The sequence below is a fragment of the Pisolithus orientalis genome (genome assembly GCF_024613125.1).
Source record: "Pisolithus orientalis strain OTSU chromosome Unknown F5J12scaffold_13, whole genome shotgun sequence".
Taxonomy (NCBI): Eukaryota; Fungi; Basidiomycota; class Agaricomycetes; order Boletales; family Pisolithaceae; genus Pisolithus; species Pisolithus orientalis.
In genome coordinates, this window is record NW_026260794.1 from 442404 (window position 1) to 468490 (window position 26087).

The 26087-nt window shown below is 47.3% G+C and overlaps 3 protein-coding genes across 3 annotated transcripts; all 3 read left to right on the top strand.

Annotated features, from left to right (window-relative positions):
* Positions 1-18670: 18670 nt before the first annotated feature.
* Positions 18671-20907, top strand: F5J12DRAFT_829469 (FAD/NAD(P)-binding domain-containing protein). The gene is made up of 8 exons (XM_051745670.1): positions 18671-18869; positions 18922-19186; positions 19252-19334; positions 19384-19728; positions 19794-19912; positions 19966-20095; positions 20166-20195; positions 20282-20907. Exons 1-8 carry the CDS (start codon positions 18717-18719, stop codon positions 20681-20683), a joined length of 1527 nt encoding a protein of 508 aa, XP_051600220.1. The 5' UTR covers positions 18671-18716; the 3' UTR covers positions 20684-20907.
* Positions 20908-21020: 113 nt separating this feature from the next.
* F5J12DRAFT_706864 (uncharacterized protein) lies at positions 21021-21212 on the top strand (the record flags this gene model as incomplete). The annotated part of the gene is made up of 1 exon (XM_051740577.1): positions 21021-21212. A coding segment is annotated over one exon (192 nt), but the record flags the coding sequence as incomplete, so codon positions are not given.
* A 1361-nt stretch (positions 21213-22573) lies between these two features.
* On the top strand, positions 22574-25530 carry F5J12DRAFT_83870 (indole-3-glycerol phosphate synthase-domain-containing protein). The gene is made up of 2 exons (XM_051746044.1): positions 22574-23057; positions 23150-25530. The coding sequence occupies exons 1-2, from the start codon at positions 22741-22743 to the stop codon at positions 25272-25274; spliced, it is 2442 nt and encodes an 813-aa protein (XP_051600222.1). The 5' UTR covers positions 22574-22740; the 3' UTR covers positions 25275-25530.
* Positions 25531-26087: the final 557 nt, after the last annotated feature.

The window sequence follows — 26087 nt, forward strand, 5'->3', positions numbered from 1 at the left end:
AGAGGTGGCTTGTGGGTGACAGAACATTGTCACTTGAAAGCATGATGAGTGGTAGCATATAAAGTCTATAAAAGGAAAGAAATGTGAGCACAGCATAACATCACCCCCCCCTCGAAGGCCTGAGGTCCTCCAAAGGTGGGTAGAGTCCAGCAATGACCCAGGAGCAGATTTTGGCATTAGTTGCCACCTTGAGTTGGGCAGTCAGTTGACCAATGTCCAAGGCATGAGCATCAGTAGTGTGCAAACTGATAGAGGGGATGCTGCCAATCGAGGGGAATGAGCCCACCAAATTCTCATTTGCTGAGGGAGGAAATGGGGACTGGAATGTAGGGTACATCTGGCAGAGGTCAGGCTGTCTTAGTAGCATAGAAGATGGCCCAGCCTGCAGAGTCCCCTTGGGCCAAAGCAAAAAAGTTGAGCCAGTCACAGGGGGAGCCATTGAAGGGGATGGCTGCGAGGGCATCCATGATGTCCTGGAAGTGTTCTTGGCCCTGGCCCAGTATAATCTTCTCCCAGCAATCATGACACTGCAGTTCAACATCTCCTTCAGGCACAGGAACTCCTCCTCCTCCAGGTTGTGATGACTTTCTGACATGGGCTTCTGGACCTGAGAGCAGCTGTGCTTCCTTTCAGTCAGGGACCAAAGGTAGGCTCAATCCTCCAGGCACTGCTTGACATGCTGGAGAGAAGAGCCCACAGACCACAACATCAAGGGGGAGCCAGTCAAGAAAGGAGTGAAAGGAGGAGATGAGGGAGGGGCTGTAGTCTTTGTGGATGATCTTGACAATGGCCTCCTGCATCTTGAGTGCTTCCTGAAGGATGGACAAGTTTGTATGATCCATATCTTCATACATATGGGCTTTGAAACTTCCATCTGCAACTCTGGTGAGGTCATAGACACATTTTCCAATTACTTCTGTGCTTCTGAAGATGGGTACAGATATGGGCACATGGCAGAGGCAATGGAGGCATGAAGGGGTTGGTAGGTACCACCATGTGAGGAGTGGGTGGATATTGTGGGGGATGTGGTGTGTAGTGCTCTGGGGGAGCATACTGGTGGTTGGGAGAGATGTGGAGGGGTACTGGCATAGTGATCAAAGTAGGGACAGGATGGGTCATAAGGTTCATCAATGTTGGCATGGAAGTCATTGTTGAAGTGATCAGAGCTGGGGTTCTCAGTGTTGGGGGTGTAGGACATTGTGGTTCAGAGGTTGTGGATGTGCTTGTACTCACCCAGAACCTCTGGGGCATTTATAAGGTTGTCCTCACTCTCCCATCTGTTCTGGGAGTGCAGGTAACCGAGCCATTTGATGAGGTAGAGGTATTTTTGCTGAGGGTTTAACCTAGTTTGTTTTGATGATGATTTGACCTTGCAGGCACATTTGTGCTTAAGTATAGCTTTGACTTCCCATTCATTCTCATCTCCTACCAATTCTGGTGGAGGTGGGGGTTGTGCAGGGCCATACTCCACTGTCTTGATGAAAGGAGTAAGTTTGGACACATGGAACACAGGGTGTATTTGCCAAGTTTTGGGAAGGTCGAGCTTGTAGGCAACCAGGCTGATCCATTCAGAAATTACAAACAGTCTGTGTTGTTGGGGTGCAAGCTTCTTTGACAGGACTTCCCTTTTTAGGTCGGAGGTGTCCAACCAAACCTTATCTCCTATGGAGAACTCTGTATAAGATCCTTTTGATTGCTTCTTCATCAACTCCTGGGCTTCTTTATGAGCAATTATTGTGGCATCCCAATTGGTGGCCAGCTGCTCAAGTTGGTCCTCCACTAGTGCTTAAAGGGGAAGGGGTTCTTTGCTATGTCATGTGGGGTGATTGGCAAGGTTGTCAGATGTGTGTTGACCTTGTTGGCTTGGCATAAGGGGCATCCTTTGCAATAGTTGCAGATGGACTGGTACATCCCAGGCCACCACATGTACTTGTTCATCTTCTTTGTCATTGCTTTTACTCCAGGGTGTCCAAATGCAGGAAGATTGTGGTACTGCCAAAGGACATCCTGGCAAACAGGTTTGGGGACAAATATTCTTTTCCCTTTCCTTCTGACTCTGTCAGACCCTTCTGTCATTTCTGGTGTGGAGAGGGATTCAGATGCTTTCTTCACTTCCTTGTACAGGTCAGTGTTGAGCTGGAAGATGCATCCTTTTCCTTTGGATGGCTTTCAGGGGACCTTTGGTTCCTCGAAGGAGACCTTTCGGACTGAGGTCAAGCTGAGAGTGGGTTGATCCAGTTTGAAAATGGAAACAACAGGGGGTCTCACCCCCCCCTCAAGCCAGATGGCCTTTGGAAGTAGGGTAGAGATGGTGGAGGGCTTGGCATTGAAGTCCAAGTGGTGGGAAAGAGTGTCAGTGGCAGAATTTTTGGTTCCTGCTATTTGAATGAACTGTAGGGGGTACTCCTGGAGGGTAGCCTGCCAGCAGGCTTGCTGGGAGGTAAGCTTCTGTGGTTGCACATAATATGTGATATTTTGATGATCCATATATATGCAAGTCAGTTCTGGGGGTAACAGCAGGTAAGGGTGCCATTGCTTGAGGGCATGCATTACTGCTAGCATTTCCAAGTTGTAGACTTGGTAGTTTTGTTCTGCTCTGGTAAGCAACTGTGACATATATGTGCAGGGATGAAGCATTCCCAAGTCATTGGCTTGGGACAGGATGGCACCGGTGCCGAGTTTAGAGGCATTGGTGTGGAGTACAAATGGTTTCTGGAGGTCCAGTAGATGAAGAACTGGTTTGGATGACAAGGCCTCCTTCAGAGCTTCAAAGGCAGAGCTCTGTTCAGGACCCCAGGTCCATTTTGCATTTTTCTTTGAAAGGTCATGAAGTAGGTGGGCAGTCTGCAAGAAGCCAGAAATGAATTGCTGGTAGAAATTGCAGAATCCCAAGAAGGAACAGAGTTCCTTGAGAGTTGTTGGCACAGGCCATGTCTTGATGGCCTTGATTTTAATTTCTGACAGTTTATATTGACCCTGATGGATCATGAACCCAAAGAACTCTATTTCTTCAGCTTCGAAGGTGCACTTCTTTAGCTTCAGGTGTAAGTGTTCCTTCAACATGATGTGAAGGAATTGTCAGACAGCCACTTTGAGACCTTCCCTAGTTTTGGAATGGATCATGATGTCATCCACGAATATGATGGCCTTTCATTCACTCTTGAGCTCTCCAAAGGTATGATCCATGTACCTTTGGAAAGTGGGCAGTGAGTTACACTGCCTGAAGAACATTACCATAGGCTCGAAAAGACCTTGGGGAGTAATGAAAGCTCCCTTCCACTCATTGCCCTCCTTTACCCATATATTAGTGAAACCCCATCAAACATTGAACTTAGCAAAGTACTTGGACTCCACTAGTTCATCAAGGAGTGTCTTGATGTCCAGTAAAGGGTACAAGTTGATGACAGTGTGCAAGTTGAGGTACTGGTAATCTTGGATGAGTCTTTGTTTGCTGTCTTTCTTCCTGACAAAGAACACAGGGGCTACCTGCAAAGATTTTGAGGGGCAAATCTTTCCACATTTGAGGTTTTCCTCGATGAATTCATCAAGGCCCTTGAGCTCATTGAGCAAGAGTGGGTAGATGGCTCCTTTCTTCGGCTGGAAGCTTGGCTTCAGGTGTATTTCATGGTCAAGAAAACCACAGTGGGGCAGAAGAGGGATTTCTTCTTCTGAGAAGACTACTGAGAATTCCCAATATTCTGGTGGTAACTCCACTTCAGCCTGTATGTGTGAAGCTTTGAGTTTCATTGAGATAGATGTGCAGGTAATTTTCACAGTCTGGGCAAAGTCAGTCCTGCATATGCAGTTTTTCTTATCAAGAGCATGGTTGAGTTCCCCCCAACTGATCAGCTTTTGAGAGGTCCAGCTGATGATGGGGTTGTGTTCTTTGAGCCACAGCATTCTGAGAAGGAGGGATTCCCAATTTCTGAGCTTGAGGACATATGTGCAGATGCACATGGTCTTTCCCCAGATATTGGCTCTGAAGGAAGTGATATGGGTTACCCAGTCTCCTGTCTTGCCTTTGTAGCTTCTTGACTCCCAGGGTCTAGCAATCTTGTGTGTTGGTATGTCATACTTCTGCACAATTGCTGGATTGATGATGTTTGTTTTGGTGCCCAAGTTGAGAATGGTTCAGATGGTAGTGGTGTTTTCACAATCAACAAGGTAAGTGAAACCAGTGATAGAAGTGATTGACATATCTTGTTCATAATCATACACTTTCTCAGTCTCTATCTTAGTCTCTATCTTGTGCAATATGATGGGCTCTCTTCCTGATGCTACACCAGGAGAGCCTTTCAAAAATCTGGATGACCTTTGGGTCCTCCATCTTCTGTGGGTTCATCATTCTCCCCACTGTACTTAGCTTTGGGTTCATCCTCCTCTTCTTCAGCTTGGTTGAACTCCTCAAGCATTGCCAGGATGCAAGTGTGGAATTTCTGGGCTGAGGAAGACCTATTGTTTGTTGTGGATGAGGGGCACTTAGACTTCACATGCCCTGTCTTACTGCATCCATAACAGGTAGGAGCTTCACTCTGCAATCAAACCTTTGATTTCTGATCAACATCCATGGTGTAAGGACCTTGGTATGGAGTCTTTGGAGATGAAGAGGATTTTGATCCATGTGAAGATGATTGTTCTTGCTTCCATAAGTAGGAATGATCTTGGAAGGTGGCCTTTCCAGTGAAGACCTTGAGAGCAGCCATCACTGCACATGCTGCCATCACCCTTTGGATCCAATCCTTGACTGAGTCTGGCTTTGGGCCAGCCATGAGGATCCATCAGTTGATTTCTTCATTTAAGCCTTTGCCAAAGAAGACTGCTGCAGTTGAGTCTTCAGTAGAGATGCAGGCTTTGTTTAGGCAGTTGCAGAAATCAGTGATGTACTTGTTGAGTGAGTGGTCTCCTTGATGAATCACAGAAAGGTAGATTAGAGTGGTGGATTTTGCATTGCCTACTTGGAAGGTCTCCTTAAGTTTTGTGACAGCCATTGAAGATTTTTAAGTCACCAAGCACAGTAGTGTTTTCATTGATGTAGGCCTCTGTGAAGGTGCAGGCCAAACTGCTCCCCATGTAGGAGAGGGTAAATGCTACCTTGGCTTGGTCTTCATAGTATATATGGTTGTTGGTGGTGAGATAGAGTTTGATGCTGCTCAACCAAGTGGAGAAGTCTTGGTGAGCTCCAGTGTATGAGAAGGGTTTGTTCAGGATGATTTCTTTCAGTCCCCCTCCCCTAGAGTCATGTTCCTGTCCTTTCTCCTCAGAACCTCAGGAGGGGCCTTTAGGCCTTACCATGTCTCTACCAAAAATGGTTTTGTAGAATTCAGCAGCCATCTCAGGGGTTACCCTGGCCTGACCCTCAAAGGGGTCCCAAATGTTAAGTTTAGCAGTTCCCTGAGTGAGTTCTTCTGCCATAGGGTAGGTAGAAGTCAGTTGGAATATATTGGTGTTCAAAGATGATTTGGAGGGGTCCACTGGTTCAGCTGTCCCTCTAGTTTGGGATATATGAGAATTGAAGTCTGAGCCTAAGGGCTCAGGGTTTCAGTAAGAAGTAAAGTTAACTGGTGAGGTCAATTCTGCTGCTTGCCCAAGTTGGGGCCTTACTGGCAGGTCTTCAAGACCTATACATGGGTTTGGAGTTTGCACTGAAGGGTGTCAAATAAGGGGCCTCACTTGGAGGGCTTCCTTTCCTTTACAAGATGGTACAGGAGGTTTGAACAAAGAGGCTGCTGATGGAGGCCTCTTACTTCCTTCTTCTTGGTGCAAAGACATGTTGATGAAGAGGAAGGTTAGTGCTGAAGGTTAGGGGCTAGCTCACTGATGTTAAACCAGTGGTTCCTGAGAAGGTGGCAGGAGATGCTCATTTAGCAGGCTATTTTGCCTAGCAAGGATTCCAGAGCACAGGTATCCAAAAAGTATCCACTCTTTGATGTGGCCAGGTGATTCAAAATCTTCTGTTATGCCAATGACTTGTATCACATCACAAATTGAGTACCAAAGTACAAGCACATGACTGCACAAGAAGTGATGCATAATTTAACTTCACTAGCATTGGAGCACTAGTCTTGGCCAAGTGAAATCATACTGTTGAGTCCCAGAGGTACAGCAAGCAGAGTTAAGCATGGTTGCAAAGTAGATTTTGAATGAGGAGCTGGTACAATACATGCAGGTTTATATATGTATGTAGAGTACCTGCAGAACAAACATTCAAAAGCAACTAAATGTTCACCTGTGTATCATATAAGGCAATGCCAAGTCACTCTTACAAGGGTGTAAGGGTGAATGGACTGCAGAAAAGGAAACATACTAAGAGAATGTGAGACCAGAGGTGGCTCATGGGTGACAGAACATTGTCACTTGAAAGCATGACAGGTGGTAGCATATAAAGTCTATAAAAGGAAAGAAATGTGAGTGCAGCATAACAGTGATAGGCCTCATGGCAAACAGAAACACCACAGTGCTTACCAAGCAAACATGTCATGTGATCACAAACCAGTGACCTTCGCAGAGGCAATGTGTCATCCTGATGCTGATCACTGGTATGCAGCCATGGCTGATGAACTCACAATGTTTAAAAATATAGGATTATATGAGGAGGTCCCTCAGCCACCTGATCAAAAGATCATTGAGTCAAAATGGGTCTACAAAATAACACAAGGACTGATGGGCAAAATTGATAAATACAAGGCACAATTTGTCACAAAAGGATTCATGCAGGTGCATGGTATTGACTACATGGAGATGTTTGCACCCATAGCCAAGTTCTCTATGATAAGAATTCTACTTGTCCTTGCTGCTAAGTACAATCTCAAAGTTCATCAGATGGATGTAAAGTCTGCATTTTTGAATGGCAAACTCAAGGAAGAAATTTATCTTTGCCTCCCTCCAGGCTTTTGAGACTCTAGCAATGTCATCTGGCACCTTTATCATGCACTCTATGGACTCAAACAAGCTCCAAAATCCTGGTATACAAGACTTCAAGAAGTTTTTGAGTCACTTGGATTCATGCACAGCAATGCAGACCATAGTCTATTCTTCAAGGTCAAAGATTGTGCCTTAATCATCATAGCTGTGTATGTTGATGATAAATTAATCCTGTCGAAGAGCCATGAAGCCATTGAACATCTAAAAACCCAACTGTCAGCTGAGTATGACCTCTTGGACTTGGGAGAAGCTCATTGGATACTTGGGATGGAGATTATATGAGATTGTGACAAGGGAACAACAGAACTCTCCCAACATTGTTATATAGAGTTGATTCTCGAGCACATAGGCATGCAGGATGGCTGGACAGTGTCTACACACATTGAGCAAAACCTAAAACTCAAAAAACTTGATGCCCCTGCATGTGACCTTCAGTCATATCAATCAGCACTCAGTGCACTGATGTATGTGTATGCCATGATGGTGACATGACCTGACCTCACTTTCACTGTAGGTGTACTCAGCAGGCATGCCACTACCCCTCAAGACTGACATTGGTCTGTGCTGAAGTGGGTCTACTGGTTGTTGAAAATGCATTCTGGAGTTACAGTAGCCTCTTGGAGTTCCACCCAGAGGGCTTGGAGTTTCTCCCCAACCCTCAGAATTAAATTCTGATGTCACTATGCTTACTAATTACCATACTATAAATTTTCTGCACTGTTGTTTTCCACCTCAGTGACTACTTCATACACTGAGGTGAGTATAGCTAGATTCCCACTTGTTTACTTGGTACTGACATAGTGTAGAAACTCATACCTTCATTAGGTACTAATATAGTGACTACTTTGTACACTGAGAAACTCATACCTTTGTTAGGTTATGAGCCCTGCTCTTGCACTCTAATTCTGAAAGAGTTATTACACAGCAAGAATACCCACTATGGCAAAAGATGATCATTCCTTACAAGTCCCAACCCTAAATGCAGATGGAAGCAACTGGTTATATTACAAGGCTTGGGTTGAATGGACCATCAGCTCAAAAGGGCTGATTGGACACCTGACTGGCTTGGATGCAAAACCAGAGGACCCTTCAGTGGGAAAAGACTCCTCCTGGAAGCCCATGGCCACAGAGCAAAGATTTGTCAGTGAATACCCAGAAAAACTCCAGCAATGGGCAAAGGACAACAGATACATCAAGCAAGTGATCACTGTGTCACTCCTGGAATCATTGTTCCTTCAAGTTCTGAAGGAAGAGACTGTGAAGAGTGTGTGGGGTGTCCTCACCAATCTTTTCCAAAACTGCTCTTGTGTTGTCACAATCAATCTTCAGAGAAAACTCCAAGAATCCTGCTGTGCAGAAAAAGGCAATGTCTGTGCTCACTTTGACAAGATGTGCACACTGCACAAACAACTTGCTGCACTTGGACAATCTATCACAGACAACAACTTCACAGCAATCATTCTCAGTTCACTTCCCACTTCATATGACTCCAACCTTGCAGCTATGACATCTTTGGCCCTAGCCATGCAAAAGGACCTATCTCTGGACTTTATAATTAAAGTAATTTCCAATGAATACAATAGGCACCAAATGCAGACAAAGAGAGGGAATTCTGGAAACTCCAGAAATTCTGAAGACACAGCCTATTCAGCAAAGGACAGAAAGAAGTCTACTTGTGAAAATTGCAGAAAGAAAGGTCATACAAAAGACAAATGCTGGGAAGAGGGTGGCAGAAAAGCTGGGAAATTGCCCAAGTGGTTCCAGAACAAGGGAAAAGGGAAAAAGAAGGAGAAAGGCTCTGGAAAAGCAGCCACTGCAGCCAGTGCATCAGCCAGCTTGAGTGCACAGACCAGCACTGACTCTGAACCTGATGGAGGTTGGCTAGTGCACCTGCAGGATGATGATTGGCTAATGGAAATTGTGGAGGAAGAAATTCTGAACCCCCAGGATATTGTTATTGATGAAGAAGATGCATATATGAACACCTTCAATCATGCTCTGCTCGCAGGCAAAAGCCTAAATTCTGCAGAGGAGAACATCCTGTTTGACTCTGATGCTTCATGTCATATGTCCTCCTACTGCAGCAAATTCCTAGACTACAAGCCAATTATTCCCAAAGCTATTACCACTGCCAACAATCACACCTTCCATGCCATCAGGAAAGGCGATCTTGCAATCTCACTCCCAAATGGCACTGTGCAAACCCACATTTGACTCAAGGATGTGCTCTATGCCCCCAAGATGGGAATTACACTTGTTTCTGTTAGCAAACTTGACATCACTGGGTATGCAGCATTATTCCAAGACAAGCATTGTCAAATTTTCAATGCTCAGAAAAAGAAAGTAGCTGAAATTCCAATGCAAAAAGGGCTCTACTGCCTCAAACAAGCTCATTGTGCCTTCACAGGCCTAGCTAAGGCCACAGAAACCTTTACCATGGAGGAGATACATGTCAGGCTCAGCCATATCACTCCTGAAGCCATCTGGCACATGCTCAAGGACAGCACAATCACTGGAATTAAACTGGACAAAGCACATTCCACCATGGGTGCATGCAATTCATGTGAATATGCAAAAGCAACTTGGAAGCCCATCAGGAAGGAGCATGACCCACCCCACTGTGAACACCTTGGTGATGAGATCCATACAGACCTTTGGGGACCTTCTCCAGTCCAAACCCCAGGCCACAGTCAATACTACATGTCATTCACAGATGACCACACTCATTACACCACCCTATTTTTGCAAAAGATGAAGGCTGAAACCTTCAAGTCCTACAAAGCTTACAAAGCATGGCTGAACATGCAATTCAACACCAAAGTCAAGTGACTTCACTTGGATCATGGGGGAGAATACCTTAGTGTGGAATTTTCAGAATATCTGAAATCCCAAGGCACAGAACAATGCATAACTGTCCATGATACCCCTGAACACAATGGAGTTGCAGAACAGCTCGACAGAACCCTTGTTGAGCATGTGTGAGTGATGATTCATGCCAGCAGCTTACCCAAGAACCTCTGGGGGGATGCCATTATGCATGCAACTTGGCTCAAAAACCACTTGTCAACTCATCATCTAGGCACCAAGACTCCCTACAAAATGCTTTACAAGAGACCACCTGACCTCTCAAAAATCCCAGTCTGGGGATGTCGTGTCAAGGTCCATGACACCTCTGGCTCCAAGCTAGACATGTGAGCCCAAGATGGACACTGGGTAGGTTTTGACCCTGAGAGTGATGGCCACTGCATCTACTGGCCTGACACATGAGCAACCAGAATTGAATGAAGTGTCATTTTCAAGTGCCAAGATGTGTCCATACCACATGGTGTGCTGCTTGAGGGTGAGCAGGGGAATTCTGATGCCTCAAAATGAAATTCCAAGGCCTCACAGATAGTCAAGTGACCCACTGAAGCAACTTTGGAAATTCCAAGACCAATTCTGGACCCACTTGGAGAAAATTTCGAAACACCTCCACCTCAACCTTGTCATTCCACTTGCCAGCACTTCAAATCAGACTATATGAGGCACCTACATGCAGGGGAAGGCACTTGTGATGGGTGCATCCCTCTTGACTTTGTAAAAGAACTCTGAGAGTGATAGCAACCCAAACAGCCCAAAATCCCAAGAGAATGCTACCTATGTATTTGATGATGAACTAGCTGCTGATGAAGACAACACCAACATGGTGTATGCTATGGTGGCAGGGATGGCTGAAGCCAAAGGGCTGGACCCATCAACAGTCCATGAGGCAGAATCCTGAGCTGACTGGCTGAAGTGGCAAAATGCCATGAATGCAGAATTACAGAGCCTAGAGGAAGTGCACACCTGGGACATTGTTGAGTGCCTGAAAGGTGCAAATGTCATAGGATGTAAATGGGTTTTCAAGATCAAATGCAACACTGCTGGAGAAATCAAGAAGTACAAGGCCCACCTAGTTGCTAAGGGCTACTCTCAGATACAGGGCATCAACTATGATGAAACATATGCTCCCATCACAAGACTTGCATCTCTCTGCACCATACTAGCAATTGCCACACACAATGACTGGGATATTGATGTATTTGATTTCCACTCAGCATTCCTCAATGGCAAACTCAGAGATGGTGAAGACATTTACATGGAACTCCCTGAGGGCTATGCTGTAGGGCAGAATCTTTCCCATCCAGTTGGGAAGTTAAAAATCACATTATATGGCTTGAAACAAGGTGCACTTCAGTGGTACCAGAAGCTATGCACTACTCTAGTAGATCTTGGACTCACCAGGGCACATGCAGACTGGGGAGTATTCTATGGTCATGTAGGATTGGAAATTCTCATCCTTGCCAGCCACATTGATGACTGCACTATAACAGGCAGTTCCCCATCATTAATTTGCTCATTTAAACAGGAGATAAGCACTCATTTCAAAATCTCCAACCTAGGGCCCATCAATTGGCTACTTGGAATGAAGGTGATGTGGAATAGAGAAGCCTGCACCATATCCCTGTCACAGCAGTCATACATCAAGGCCATCCTAATGAAATACAACCTCACCAACTGCAAGCCAGCTGCAATTCTGATGGACCCTGGCATAAAACTCTCCTGCAGAGAAATTCCACAGCCAGCCAAAGAAGCTGCACACATGAAAAATGGTTCAACAACACACCCAACATGACTCACTGGGAGGCCATGAAATGAATCTACAGGTATATCTCAGGCACAAAAGTGCTTGCTTTGACATTCGGAAACTCAGAATGAGGCCTTGAGGGCTATACTGATGCAGATGGAGCTTCACAGGAGCATTGATGGGCTATCAGTGGATATGCATATCTATTGGATGGAGGAGCTATTAGTTGGGCTTTGCAGAAACAAGAACTCATCATGCTCTCAACTGCAGAAGCAGAGTACATTGCAGCAACTCATGCAGCCAAAGAGGGCTTGTGGCTTTGATGACTCATCAGGGAAGTTTTCTGACCACTCAAACATCCTATCCCACTGTATTCTGACAGCCAAGCTGCCATTGCACTCACCAAGGATGGCAGCTACCATGCTCACACCAAGCACATCAATATATGATACCACTTCATTCACTTTGCTGTGGAAAATCATTCCTTTTGTCTAATTTATTGCCCTACTAATGACATGGTCACTGATACCCTTACCAAACCCTTACCAAGCATCAAGGTGAAACACTTCACATCTGCACTCAGACTTTGTTCTGATTGAGGGGGAGTGTTGAGAATGCATTCCAGAGTTATGGTAGCCTCTCAGAGTTTTGCCCAGAGGGCTCAGAGTTTCTCCCTGACCCTTGGAATTAAATTCCAATGTCACTATGCTTACTAATTACTGTACTATAAATTTTCCACACTGTTGTTTTCCACCTCAGTGACTACTTTGTACACTGAGGTGAGTATAGCTAGATTCCTGCTCATATACTTGGTACTGACATAGTGTAGAAACTCATACCTTCATTAGGTACTAATATAGCAACTACTTCATACACTGAGAAACTCATACCTTCATTACTGGTACCTATGCAAAACTTCAAGTGCACATCTACAGTACACAAGGGACCCTAGTGGCTCCCTCATTGGTTATGCTGATGCAGACTGGGCTGCAGATGTTAATGACTGTTGCTCAGTCTCAGGCTATGTCTTTTTCCTGTCCAGTGGAGCTGTAAGCTGGTCTTCAAAGAAACAGACCTCTGTAGCTCTGTCAAGCACAGAAGCTGAGTACATGGCTGTTTCAGCAGCTGGAAAGGAACTTCTGTGGGTTTGCACCTTACTCTGTGAACTAGATGCAGTTGAGATTGCACAACCAACCCCCCTTCTAGTTGACAATCAATCTGTGATAGTGCTGACAGCTAATGCCATGTTTCATGATCACACCAAGCACATATCAATCCATCATCATTTTATTCATGAAAAGATGGAGAGTGGAGGCTTGGCAGTCCAATATGTGTCTACAAACAAGCAGGTGGCTGATGTCCTCACCAAGGAGCTATCATGCAAGAAGCATGAGCATTTCTCTTCTGGTATGGGTATTATTTTCTAAGTCTTGTTATGCTGAGGGGGTGTGTTGAAGTGTTGACCCCTTTACCTGACTTTTGCTTACATCATAAAAGCTTACATAATAAATCTTCGCACTTAGGATGTTTGTTTTTCCTTCAGGTGTACCTCAGACTTCTTCTAACTGAAGCCTGAGGTAACTGTTCTGCTTTATTAATTAATAGCTACCTTACTGACTTATTGCTGTAGTCTCCTTCCTAGGTTAGCTGTGAATAAAGACTTCTTCTAACTGAAGCCTGAGTCTCCTTCCTAGGTCCCTTGTCTCAGCCTACCTTCAAAAAGAAATACTCCAAGTTTTTATGGTCAGTCACCATGTCAGCAGGAGTGGTGGAGCCTTCCAAGTAATGTTGCCAGTGGCAGAAGGCCTTGAAAATCACCAACAACTCCTTATCATGAGTGTCATAGTTGAGCTCCAGAGCAGTGAGTGTGCAGGAGTAAAAGGCAACTGGGCATAGTTCACCATTGGAGCAGGTAATTGAGAGGATACCTGCAATGGCATAGTCTGATGCATTGGTCTCAACCATGACAGGGGCATCAGGCACCCAATGAGTAAGGATCAGAGTGGAGGTGAAGGCAGTCTTAAGGCAGAGGAAAGCAGAGTGGCACTCTCCAGAGAAGCTCCAAGGAGCACCCTTCCAAGTGAGGTGGGTGAGTGGAACAACTATGTCAGAGTAGTTACCAATGAACCAATGATAGAAGTTTGCAAACCCAAGAAAGGGTTGGATGTCTTTAACCTTGCATGGTTCAGGCCAATCGTGAATGGACTGGACCTTATCAGCAGACATGGTCAGACCAGATGGGGAGAGGACATAGCCAAGGTACTTGACAGAGTCTTGGTGGAACTTGCACTTTTCTGGCTTAGCAAAGAGGCTATGCTGGCAGAGGTGGCAGAGGACCTCTTTTACATGTTGGTGGTGCAACTCCTCATTGTGGGAGTAGATGAGGATGTCATCAAGGTAAACAACAACACAGACATCAAGCATGTCAGCAAAGATGCTGTTAACAAACCACTGGAAAGCCACCAGCACATTAGTAAGACTGAAGGGCATAACCAACCATTCATAGGAACCATAGTAAGTGTGAAAGGCAGTTTTCCATTTGTCACCAGCACTGATTTGGACTAAGTGGTAGGCATGGCAGAGGTTGATGTTTCTATAGATTTTAGCATGGCTTGGAGAATCAAGCAAGTCAGAGATGAGAGGAAGCAGGTAGTGGTCTTTCTTGGTGATTTTGTTGAGTCCTCAGTAATCCACACAGAGGCAGAGTGAGCCATCTTTCTTCTTAATGAAGTGGACAGGAGCACCATGGGTGGAGGTTGACTGTTTAATGAAACTGTAGCTGAGGTGCTCATCTATGAAGGTGTGGAGCACCTCTAGCTTGGGCAGAGAGAGGGAGTAGACAGTTCCTAGAGGTGGAGAAGCCCCTTCTTCAAGATCTATATTCAAATCAGAGCTGCAGTGTGGAGGGAGTTCAGTAGCCTTTGCTTTACTAAAGACATCAGCAAACTCATGGTAGTCAGAGGGTACCACAGAGAGATCAGGAGGTGTGGAGGGCATCAAAGAGGCTCAGAGTTTCATATCTTCAGGGCAGAGGTGCAAGCAGAACTGTGCAGAGCCAGGAAGAGCACAGGCATGGACAAAGGCTGCAGCTCTGATGAGGGAGATATGTGGAACAGTGCATGGCAAGTCAGCCATCAGAGTAGGCAGCAGAGCTGATGTCAGAGAAGTGGACAGAGTGGATGGTGTCAGTACTGAAGCAGAAGTTGTGACAGAAGGTGACAGAGGCACCAAGGGTGTCAGCATTCTTTGTATCAATGGTCAGAACAAGATACTGCTCAGTACCCAGTCAATCAATGGATTGTAGTGGGTGAGCCAGTTGTGTCCCAAGACCAATGAACAGGTGGAATCCAACAGAGTTACACAACAGGAAACAGATGTGACATTGCCAAAGGCAAAGGAGATGGAGAAATCTACTACTTGGGAAATGGTGGTATTACTAGTACCATCAAACAGTTGGAGAGGAATAGGTGGAGAAACATTTTTTGTTGGGATTTTATATTTTTTAACTAAAGTAGGGTCAACAAAGCAATGTGAAGAGCCTGAGTCAACCAGAGTGGGGAAAGTATCTGCAGAGAAATCAGGAAGAGAAATAATTGGAAGAAGAGAATTAGGGTTGGAAAGAGCAGATGTGTTGAGGTGGACCTCTGCACAGATGGTATCAACACTTCCTCCAGGACATACAGGCTCCCTGGAGGAGCAGATTAATTTTTTGGCTCTAACCTCTCCACAGGTGGAGCAGTTGGAGTGGTGGCCTTGGCAGTGTGGGAAGTCAACTTTGGGCAATCCTTGGCAGAGTGGCCGGGTTCACCACAGAAGAGGCACAGCCCACCAGTAAGGTTGCAGAGCCACTCAGCTGCTGTGAGCTTGCCATCTTTTCCCAGGAGATGGTTGATGTTGGACTTTGATGCTTCAGCCTTTTAGAGTCATACTTAGGGGCAGAGGATGATGCAGAGGGTTTTGGCTTGGAGTCAGAGGTGCAGAGCAGAGTTCTTTCAGCAGGAGGAGGCTTGGTAGAGTGGGAGACTTCTGACCTGCACTCCCAGTAGTGTGCATCTACTGTCTGGGCCAACTCACAGAGTGCATGAAGAGTGGTAGGCTTGCTGACACAGGACACTTCATTCTTGATGCAGTCAGGGAGACCTAAGTAGAAGCAGTGGCAGAGGGTGCCTTCACCATAGTCTTTTACCTGAGAAGCCCAGCAGTTGAACTCCACTAAGTACTTCACAATATGTGAAGAGTCCTTCATGGTAAGGTTTTCCAGATGCTGGACAGCATCAGCAGCAGCATCATGAGGGCTGAAGTTGGTAATAAGCTCACAGAGGAACTTGTGGTGGTTGTCCATCCACAGTGGACAATTAAGGTAATTATCTGGATTGAGTGTTATGCTCAACTGAAGTCAAGGTGTAGGGAGAGCTCAAATGCAGACTATGGTTTCTACTGAGCAAATGGCTACAGCAACCTCTGTAAATGACAGAGGATTTGGGCAACACCAGTAAGAGTGGTCCTGGTTAGGGACACTGAGGGCGAAGTTCTGAGAATGCTGTGTATGATTGAGCAGCTCAAGTCTGGGTGTTCCAGGACTTGGGCTGACAGACTAAATAGTGTACAAGAAATGGACCATGAGGCATCTCTATGTAACAAGGTAACTTTGCCATTGGTTGGGCAATGGCGACACATGTTCTATGCATGTAATGAGAGGATAATGCTAGTGGTGGAAATAAGGAGCTATTGGATCAATGAGAAGACAGCTCAAAAAGGAAAGACAGTCCATCAGATTGAGTACAAGGTAAATGTGAGGAGAAAAAGAGTAAACAAGGGTGAAACATAACATTGAGGAGATCCGGTTCAAACCAGGCCAATGCCATCCCCTTAAGGTAGGACTGTGCATATGTGACCTTGGCTTGGTCAGAGCAGAATGCCCAAGGGAAGTCCTGGAAATTGAGCTCACATTGGACCAAGAACTCACAGAGTTTTTTAGGGTTGGACCCATCAAAGGTATCTGGCTCATGGACTTTGGTTTGTGGAGTGGAGTTTCTGGAGCACTGGTTGGAGTGGGCTAGGGCATGGATGGCCTGGATCAGAGCAAGGACTGGGTCATCAAGGGGATCTGCAAGGTTGTCAGGATCATCCTCATCATTGTCAGGGTTGCCTGGTCCATCTCTGCCAGGGTGAATGATGATAGGAGGTGGTGGAGAGTGGAGGGTGGACTGCTGATGGATGGAGGGTGCAGCACATGAGGCACTGTCTGGAGCAGGGTTGGAGTTGGAGCACCCCCTGGAGGAGAAGCTCTGGAAGGGCTCAACAACTGAAGGGAGATGTTGGGGGTTTGCCAAGGCTGTAGCAAGGGCCTCAGTAGCATCCCATTGACAGAGATGTGTCATAGGAGGCATAGTGGACATGGTAGGGGAAGTGAGAGAGCTCATACAAGTGAGAGTATGAATATACTGTCAAGGTCACACAACACCCCTGACTTCCTCTTAGGGCAGAGTAGGAGCAGGTTGGGCTGCAGAGTACAGCAGTCAAAGTCCAAAGCAAATCTGACCACTGGGTGGCAAGATATTCAATGAATAGTGAGTGGAGGGTATGGAGGAAAGTTTCAGAGGCAGAGGTCAGATGAGAGGGTGTTGGGTTCAGCTAGTGTGCTGCCCCCTTGTGTGAGCTCAGCCCTTGTATTTCAGAGGTGGAGTGGACTCAGAGGGAGTTGGAAGTGGGGACTTTATTTGATATTTGTACTGATTACATCAGAGTACTCTGTGGCCTTATATATGATGTAGGTCAAGGGCAGTGCAGTGTAAAATGCAAACCAATAAGCATATAACAGGTTAGCAGTCCCTTTGACACAAGGGATAGAGGGTAGGGATGACAGGGACCTTAACTGAGACAAGGAAACTACTACAATGAGGGAGAGAGGGTAAATACTGAAGGAGTGGAAGAATGGAGAAAAACTGACATGAGGGTGGAATCCTATCTGGAATGCAGGGCTGCAAGTCTGACACCCCACTGGGCCAACCAAGGCCTTGGAGGAGACACAGATGAGAGTCTGGCCTCCACATGACCAGCCTGAGGGTGGAGTTGAGTGGAGTTGGTCAGAACATGGACAGGTGACCTTGGAGAGGTGTGGAGATGTGTCAGGAGGGTCAGAGGAGTGCAGGAACACATTGGAAGAGGGCAGAGAAGCATGGGAACATGTTGAAAGAGGGCAGAGTAGGTGTTAGGGGCTTATGTCAGTGTCATGGTCATGACAGATGGCCACCAAACCTTATGGCACAGAGCCTTCAATAAAGGGTCTGATGCAGTGGATGCTGATGTGCAAGTAGTGCATACATTCAAGGATTGCTTGGACCTTGCTACCATGTGTGCAGAGAAAGAGTACAGCATTGGCATTCTTGTATGTCAATGATCAATGATCATCCATGTTTGTTCTTCAATAACTGACTGAAGTCACCTTTAGGCCTCACTTCACATTCTAGTGCCTGTTATACTATGCTGGCCTTTGGCAACCAGAGTCCATTGATGATAGTTATCATCAGTTCTGTGTGGCAGGGCCATTTCCCTGTCCTTGGTTGCTGCAAAACATTCTTGTTGTGTGGGCTAGAAGTTTGTCAGCCTAGTGTGCTTAAGCAAGCAATCAGGCGAGGTGCATATGTGGCATGCTGCTGAAATGACATCTAATGGGTTGAGGCACTCAAGGCGAGAATGGGATACAAATAGTGTTGGAGCATGAGTAAGCATGCTGACCTGGATGAGTACAGGATCATTGATGACTAGGGCAGCACTACGAGGAGGCTCGAATGAAAACAAGTATCACTAGAAATACAGATTCGTAGCTGAAAAAATAACAAGAATGAAAAACCCAAAAAAAAACGCTGAAAGGCCAAAACTATGACTCAAAGAGTTCAAAATACAGGGGCGAGGGCTGACAAGATAGGAAGAACGAAAACAGCTATTATGGCTATTGAAAGAGGAGGAGTGAGGAGGAGAAGGGATAAGATCCATTAATCCAAACTCCCTCGGTGGCTAAGAATTGCTGCATTGTGTGGCGTGATTCGAAACCAGGTCCTGGTAACGATCAATTTACCCCGAGCGGGATTATAGGGGTTGCATGTCCCCCGATCATCGGTTGCCAACAACCTTGCCTTTGTAAGCAATGTGACCAGATTATTCCACCTATATCAACGGCAGAATCCTCATGAAAGTCTATCCTACTGTTTCCTCTGCACTTCCTTTTGACCTACGGTGGTGCGATTGTCCCATGAGTAACCTTGTTACTGTAGGTACCGTGGCGCCCATTGATGGTCTACCCAAGGTTTCCACAGTGAATGTGACTGCTCCCATTGAACCTGTGAGTGATCAATGACACGCCGCTTCATTCAACGTTACCAACACCCTTCCAGCCGTCAGAACTGTATGAGAGACGACAGGCAGCGCCTTCTCTGGATACCGTGGTTGTAGGCTGTGGCATAGGAGGTCTCGCAGCTGCATTTTGCCTTGCAATGGCAGGCCATAAAGTCACCATCTTAGAGAGCGCTGCGACGATTGGTGAAATTGGCGCCGGTATTCTCATGACTCCCAACGTAACCCGCCAGTTAATCCGTTGGGGCCTCGAAAAGCGACTGCAAGAAGTCGTTGTCAACCCAAGTGCACTGACCGTTCGTCGTTGTAAGTCTTCCGTTTTTACTAGTTTCGACCTTCTTTACACACCACTTCCCTCGACGGCATGAAAGGGTGCACCGGAGAGACGTTATCATGGAAACAATGGGGCGATTCGGTTGTGAAGAACTATGGGGCGCCGCTTTCCCACATACACGTCAATAATCCTTCCTTTCTTTTCTGGCTTGTTTTTGATGACATTAAAGAGAGCTGATCTGCATCGCATGTTGTATGATCTCGCAGAGCCACACGTCAACATCCGAACGAATTGCCGGGTTGTTGCCATGGACCCATCTGTACCCAGCGTAACGCTAAAATCCGGTGAAGTTGTCCGTGCCAACTTGGTAGTTGGTGCAGACGGTTTGAGGAGCGTAACTCGTCAGTATGTCGTCGGGAGACCGGACGAACTAACCCCATCGGGTGATGCAGCCTACCGCGCTGTGTTGCCAACCGAATTACTCCTTGCAGACCCAGATTTAAGGACCCTTGTCGAAACTCCGGAGACAGCTATATGGTTGGGCCCACAGCGGCACATCGTAGCATACAACATTGTCAGAACTCGTTCTCTGTCCTTCCCTCTCGACTGCCTTGAAAATCTGACATTTGCTCCCAACAGCGAGCCAAGAAGGAGTATAACATTGTCATGTGCCATCCCGACCGAGACCCTGAAGGGTCCTGGAAAATAGAGGAAAGTACCGATAGGATGAAGGAGGAGTTTGTAGGCTGGGAGCCACGGTAAGTCTGATTACTTCTCTTTCCGGAGTGTCTTCCACTTGTCGGGCAACCAGCATCCAGAAACTCCTTTCGCTCATCCCTTCAGCGATCAAATGGACATTGATGGACCACGCTCCCCTAGAAACTTGGGTGCACGAGGACGGCAAACTTGCCCTTCTTGGAGATGCTTGCCATCCCATGCTTGTGAGAGCCTAGTCCATGAACGTATTTATTACCGATCTTGCTGACTTGATTGTTCCACGGTTTTGTACAGCCTTACGGTGCACAGGGGGCGGCTATGGCTGTGAGTCCAACAGATTTCTTCGCAAACTTCTGTTGGCACGAAACCTTTCTTATGAACACGCTAAATTAATTGTCACCTGCGGCCAGATCGAAGACGCCGCGGTCCTTGGAAACATGTTCTCCCGCTTGTCTTCCCGTGCTCAGATCACTCCACTTCTTCATGCTTACGAAGCAATCCGTTATGATCGGGCGACTAACACACAGGCGTTCTCCCGCCTCCGTAGGATCCCTTTGCATCTTTCTGATGGACGGGAACAAGAACAACGTGATAAGCAGATGCACGCTGCCATGGAGGACGCGTTAAGAGAAGCTCGTGGTGGAACATCTGTTAGTACTGACACGAATACTACCAGCAATGCGAACCAGCGGGATGAAAAAGAGAGGGAAGCAATCCAGTTTGGGTACGATACTGACAAGGAAGCTGAGAGGTGGTGGCGGGAACATGGCGAGAGCGAGGTTGGTTCTTTGAGAATGCCTTCGACATCATGATGTAGTGTTTGTCGCATCAGGTGTTTTCATCGGTGCAATTTTTCCAATACCTTGTAGTCGACGAAAGTTATAGGTAACTTTTTTTTTTCATTCAAGTGCCACTGTAGCATGATCTATGTGATGCACTCGGTGGATAGTTAGAGAGAAGTGTAGACGACGATTGATGATAGCCATCCTCAACCTTGGCAAGTTCAAGTCCAACACCCCGGGTCTGATTAGCCCTCATGTGCTCCCCTTCAGATTCAGCCCGCATAATACAACTAAGAACTACAGTTTCCTAGCCCAGGCGTGGGTTGCCAATCTATTCAGCGAGGAAACCATCAGCAGTGACGAGCCTGGGAAGGTCAAACTTGGTGGCTACGACCCATTTATTATCGCCGATACCGTAAATTATATGCCAATCACAAATACTTATTCGTCGGCCCTCTTCTGGGGGATTGATCAGTTGATCACGTATGGCGGAGAGACGATCTTACCTAGCACGGCTGGTACCGTTGACACTGGCACCACTCTGATTCTCATAGCTACTATAATATCTATATCACTTCCTTCCACAATCCATTTGAACCCTATTCATTCTGATTGGTACATACGCATTCCAGTCATACCAACCGGCAATGGGTGGTATCATGGATAAGCCCACTGAGCTATTGCGCATCATACAATCATAATACAACAACCTCCAAATGCTCAGCGCTGATTCTCGGTGGATGGAGGAAGACAGATCTGTCCCCAAAAGGGGACATCGCTGAGGAACGTTATGTGCTCGTCGCCATCGACGGGTCTGTCGCAGCACTGGCCACAAAAGGGGCTATTACCAAATCTAGAACATAATCTCAGTTGATCTCTAGTTCCTCTGCACTACCCAGCCGTTTCTTCTGAAGTCACACCTGGAGATCTCCATCGTACTTGTCCACAAATTTACTCAATGCATCTGGATGATACGCACGAGCTTTGGGATTTGAGAGGTCCGACCATCTTATTCGGATACACTATAAGAGCATCCGCAAGGCCATCATTGTTGTTTATCCTGTGCCTCAGGCTCGAGCCGTTGACTTCGGATGACTATTTGGCATGCACAATTGCCCACCACCGAGAACATCGGCGTTGCTGGCATCGATCACCCTTCTTGCTTCCGTTTTATTTCCTTGGGGTCTGCACGTCCGGTCGTCCTCAATAAACTATTCCGCTATCCTTGGTTGTCGTGAAACATAAATTCGATCTCATGAAGACTGTTTAGACATTCGGCACGATGTGCTTGAGTGGGCCACCATCAGGCGAGGTATGTAACATGTTACCCAAAATGAGGTTGAATCTTGGCTGCGGACTAGTGGAACAACTACAATCACACCCTACGTACTATTATGCCGGTCCGCCTGCGGTCTCACCTTACCGAAATCTTTTGGTCAAACATTCTCATCGGGATCAAGAGCTGCTGCAATATTTTACCGGTCGGAGATATATTCACACTGTTCCGCCTTTGTTCTTCGAAACCTTGCTACATAGCCAAACCGTTCGAGACAGTGGAAATGACTAGGAAAGATGATGCGACCTCGAGAACAAAACTGAGGACAGCTGTCATTGATCATCTCGCTGTGCACTTACAGCACACCTCTTATAGATCATAGGCTAGTGGGTTTCGTGAACCATATATCTCCGACGCAATATCTTAGAGCCTGGATAAATCTGCAGCGTTTCATGGCCCAAGGTACAGTCTAAGGCACATATACACACTGTCGGTTGGGGAGGTCTATAACCATTTAGCCTCTGGGAAGGTCGTGGTCACCTGGCTACAGCTAGCTTGCTGATACGGTCGGAGTGGCCGAAACCTGAATCTGCAGCTGTAGTACCACTAAATAAATTGCCGAGTATCGCGTGACTCAGCTCGATCAAAAGTGATGTTGTGTCCGAAGCGGTCAATGACCTGCCGGACAGTCTAAAAGGCTTCAAGGTCATCTAAGAAAAGCCCGCTAGTTCGACGTTCATCGACAGTGCCTACCATCGAAAAAGAAACAAAATATCACTGTTACTTTTCAAACGCTGTCGCCGACGACAATATGACCCTCCCACCTGAGCTCGCGAAGCCAATCGATTGTCTCATGATAGACAATTTCGACTCCTTCACATGGAATCTCTATCAGCAGCTCTGTCTACTTGGCGCGAACGTCACCGTCATTCGCAACGATGATATCCCATCGTCTGCCCTTCCCGAGCTGAACATCAGGAACCTCATCGTCTCACCGGGGCCAGGCCACCCCCACACGGATTCCGGTATTTCACGGGATGCCATTCGCCACTTTGCTGGCAAAGTGCCCGTACTGGGCGTGTGTATGGGGTTGGAGTGTATCGTAGACGTGTATGGCGGCGAGATCAGGTAAGGACCCCTTGATTTTCAATCGCTTGTGTGCACCCTTCTCATCCCCCCTTCCTCCGACTTTCTCCCCCTCGTTCTCCGTGGAATCTCAGGTACGCCGGAGAAATAAAGCATGGAAAGCTCAGTCCTATTCGACACGACGAGCGTGGTATATTCCGAGACATCTCTCAGGGTATCCTTTCCACTCGCTACCACTCACTCAGTGCCTCCCTTGCCACCCTCCCATCTGAGCTCATGGTCACATGTGCATCAGAGGAAAGTGGCGTAATTATGGGTGTACGACACCGCACCTTTACCGTCGAGGCCGTCCAATACCACCCCGAAAGTATTCTATCCCAGTCCGGAGACACGCTCTTGCGCAATTTCCTTGCTCTCCATGGGGGTACTTGGACTGAGAACCCTGACTCACGCGTCCTCGATCCATCTCTTCCCCCTTTCCCATTCGAGGCCCTCAAGGGTAAGGTGGACGATACGCCCGTTACACGCGCTAAAGTATCTAGTATCCTCGGAAAAATTTATAAACAGCGCACCCAAGATGTTTCCCGTGCTAAATTTACACCTGGCATGTCCCCTTCCGATATCTCAGCTCTCTTGGCCATGCACGTCGCCCCTCCCCTCGTTTCCCTCGTCTCCCGTCTTCGCGCCCGCAGGCCAGCCCTCATGGCTGAAATTAAGCGTGCAAGCCCCTCCAAGGGTGATATTGCACCCTCTGCCAATGCGGCTCTCCAAGCTCGGACATACGCCTTATCGGGCGCGTCCGTTATATCCGTACTCACAGAACCCACGTGGTTTAAAGGGTCTCTCCTCGACATGCGTCTAGCCCGCCAGGCTATTGACAATTTGCCACATCGTCCTGCTATCCTTCGCAAGGATTTCATACTGGACGAGTATCAGATCGCAGAAGCGAGGCTTCATGGTGCAGACACGGTGCTACTTATCGTGGCGATGCTCGCCTCAGAAAGGCTTAGGGAGCTTTACGCTTATTCGCTGTCACTTGGAATGGAACCCCTGGTGGAGGTTAACAACGCTCAGGAGATGACACTCGCCCTCGAACTCGGTGCAAAGGTGATCGGCGTGAACAATCGCAACTTGCACGACTTTGCAGTGGACATGGGTACAACGAGTCGACTAGCAGATATGGTGAAGGAGCAGGATGTCATCCTGTGTGCTTTGAGCGGCATAACCTCTCCTGGGCACGTCAAGCAGTATGCCGAGCAGGGTGTCACTGCGGTCTTGGTCGGCGAGGCCCTCATGCGTGCCAAGGATACAAAGGCATTCATACACGAGCTGCTCGATTGGCCTGCTCAAGATGCAAGCAATGAGCCACGTGTTCCGCTTGTCAAGATTTGTGGTGTGAGGGATGTAGATGAGGCGAAGGCGGTGGCGCATGCGGGTGCAGACTTGATCGGGGTCATGTTTGCGCCTGGCAGTAAGCGACGAGTATCGATCGATACGGCACGCGATATCGCCAAGGCAATTCGTACCCTCCGATTTGATGCAAATGCAGAAGGGAAGGGTGCGGACGAGCCCGCTCCCCGAACGAATGGACAAGAACAATCTTTCACAGATGTGAATGAAAGCTGGTTCGCAGGGCATGCGCGTCAGCTGTCAGCAAGTGCCGATCGCCCACTCGTAGTCGGCGTGTTCCAGAACCACACACTGGAAGAGATTCTCTCGATCGTTTCATCAGTCCAACTGGATCTCGTTCAGCTGCATGGAAAGGAACCTTTGGAATGGAGCAAGCACATTCCAGTACCTGTGATCCGGGCTTTCCATGTCAGCGCGAACGGCGGTGGACTTGAGGATCTAACGAGGCCTGGGTTGCACCAATTCGTACTATTGGATTCGCAGAGGGCAAGCGATGGCCTGAGTGGCGGAAGCGGGAAATTGGTCGATTGGGATCTGGCAGCCGACGTGGTCAAAAGAGGAGAGCTCTTAAGTGCCGGAGAACCCGCCGTCGGTGACAAGACCAAGCAGGACGGTGTGCGATTGGAAAGCGCGAGCAGCAGTGATGGCGAAACATTCGGCTCGAAATCCGGCATGCCGATCATCCTCGCGGGTGGCCTTAAGCCAGACAACGTTGCGAGCGCTGTGGAGAAGGTTCGACCCTGGGCGGTGGATGTAAGCGGTGGGGTGGAGACCTCCGATGGAAAACGCAAAGATTTGTCGAAGGTCTCGGCCTTTATTCAAGCTGTAAAGGAAGTTCATTTGTTGTAGGCCGCTGGTCGCCGTGGTTCTGTATAGATTTGGGCGCAACGTTACATAGGAAAGGATGTCATCCTGAAACCTCTTGTGCGGTCTATGAAGATGGGATAATGTTCATTGGTAATTTAAAGAACGTGACCTACTACCCTCCTAGTCCGCTTGCGTCTCGTAGTGATTCTACGCAGCCCAGACGGTGCCTACTGCAGTGTATTTTATACACCTAATGAACACCAGATCATTTGAAAGTTAGTAGCTGTACCGCTCCAGTGGGTAGGGCGCAAACGGAGGCGGACCACGAAGGCGGACATGCCCGTGTGTTAAAATGGTAACGATGAGTTCGCTGGGTAGAATGATCAGAAGTCAGATGACAACGTTGGCATAATGGCGTAACATTTGCAACCTTCTGTGGTACCTTCTTGTATGGGATAGTAATACAGCAAGCGGAAACTCATACCATGCACTTTTTACCCATGATTTAGCACGAACTTACCGCAAGTATCATTCAATATTCGGCACTGGTCCCTCAAACATCCCCCAAGCTGCTTAGTCTGCCATACCGCCCTTCGACTCGTGGATTCGTGCTTCGATTGTGCTTGGTCCCAGTCACACGGGGGTTTAACTTTGTTCGGCAGGTTACGAAGAGAGAGAGGGCTGCGCCCCGCGTGCCCCGCGGGCGCCTAGGCATGTTGCAGCGGATGTCCGGTGGACGGGTGGCAGCCCGTATTAATAACTAGAAAGTAGGAGGTCATACGGCCAGCAAAGATTGAATAACTCGTGTCTGGAACAATGAAAACAAAAAATGCAGGAGGGGAAGCGACTAGTATT

Excerpts from the sequence above, each read along its gene's own strand:
- F5J12DRAFT_829469 (XM_051745670.1), top strand. The coding sequence starts at position 18,717 with ATGAAAGTCTATCCTACTGTTTCCTCTGCACTTCCTTTTGACCTACGG. Across the intron at positions 19,187-19,251 it reads TGCACTGACCGTTCGTCGTT|GGTGCACCGGAGAGACGTTA; the intron begins GTAAGTCTTCCG and ends ACGGCATGAAAG. Across the intron at positions 19,729-19,793 it reads ACATCGTAGCATACAACATT|CGAGCCAAGAAGGAGTATAA; the intron begins GTCAGAACTCGT and ends TGCTCCCAACAG.
- F5J12DRAFT_83870 (XM_051746044.1), top strand. The coding sequence starts at position 22,741 with ATGACCCTCCCACCTGAGCTCGCGAAGCCAATCGATTGTCTCATGATA. Across the intron at positions 23,058-23,149 it reads GTGTATGGCGGCGAGATCAG|GTACGCCGGAGAAATAAAGC; the intron begins GTAAGGACCCCT and ends GTGGAATCTCAG.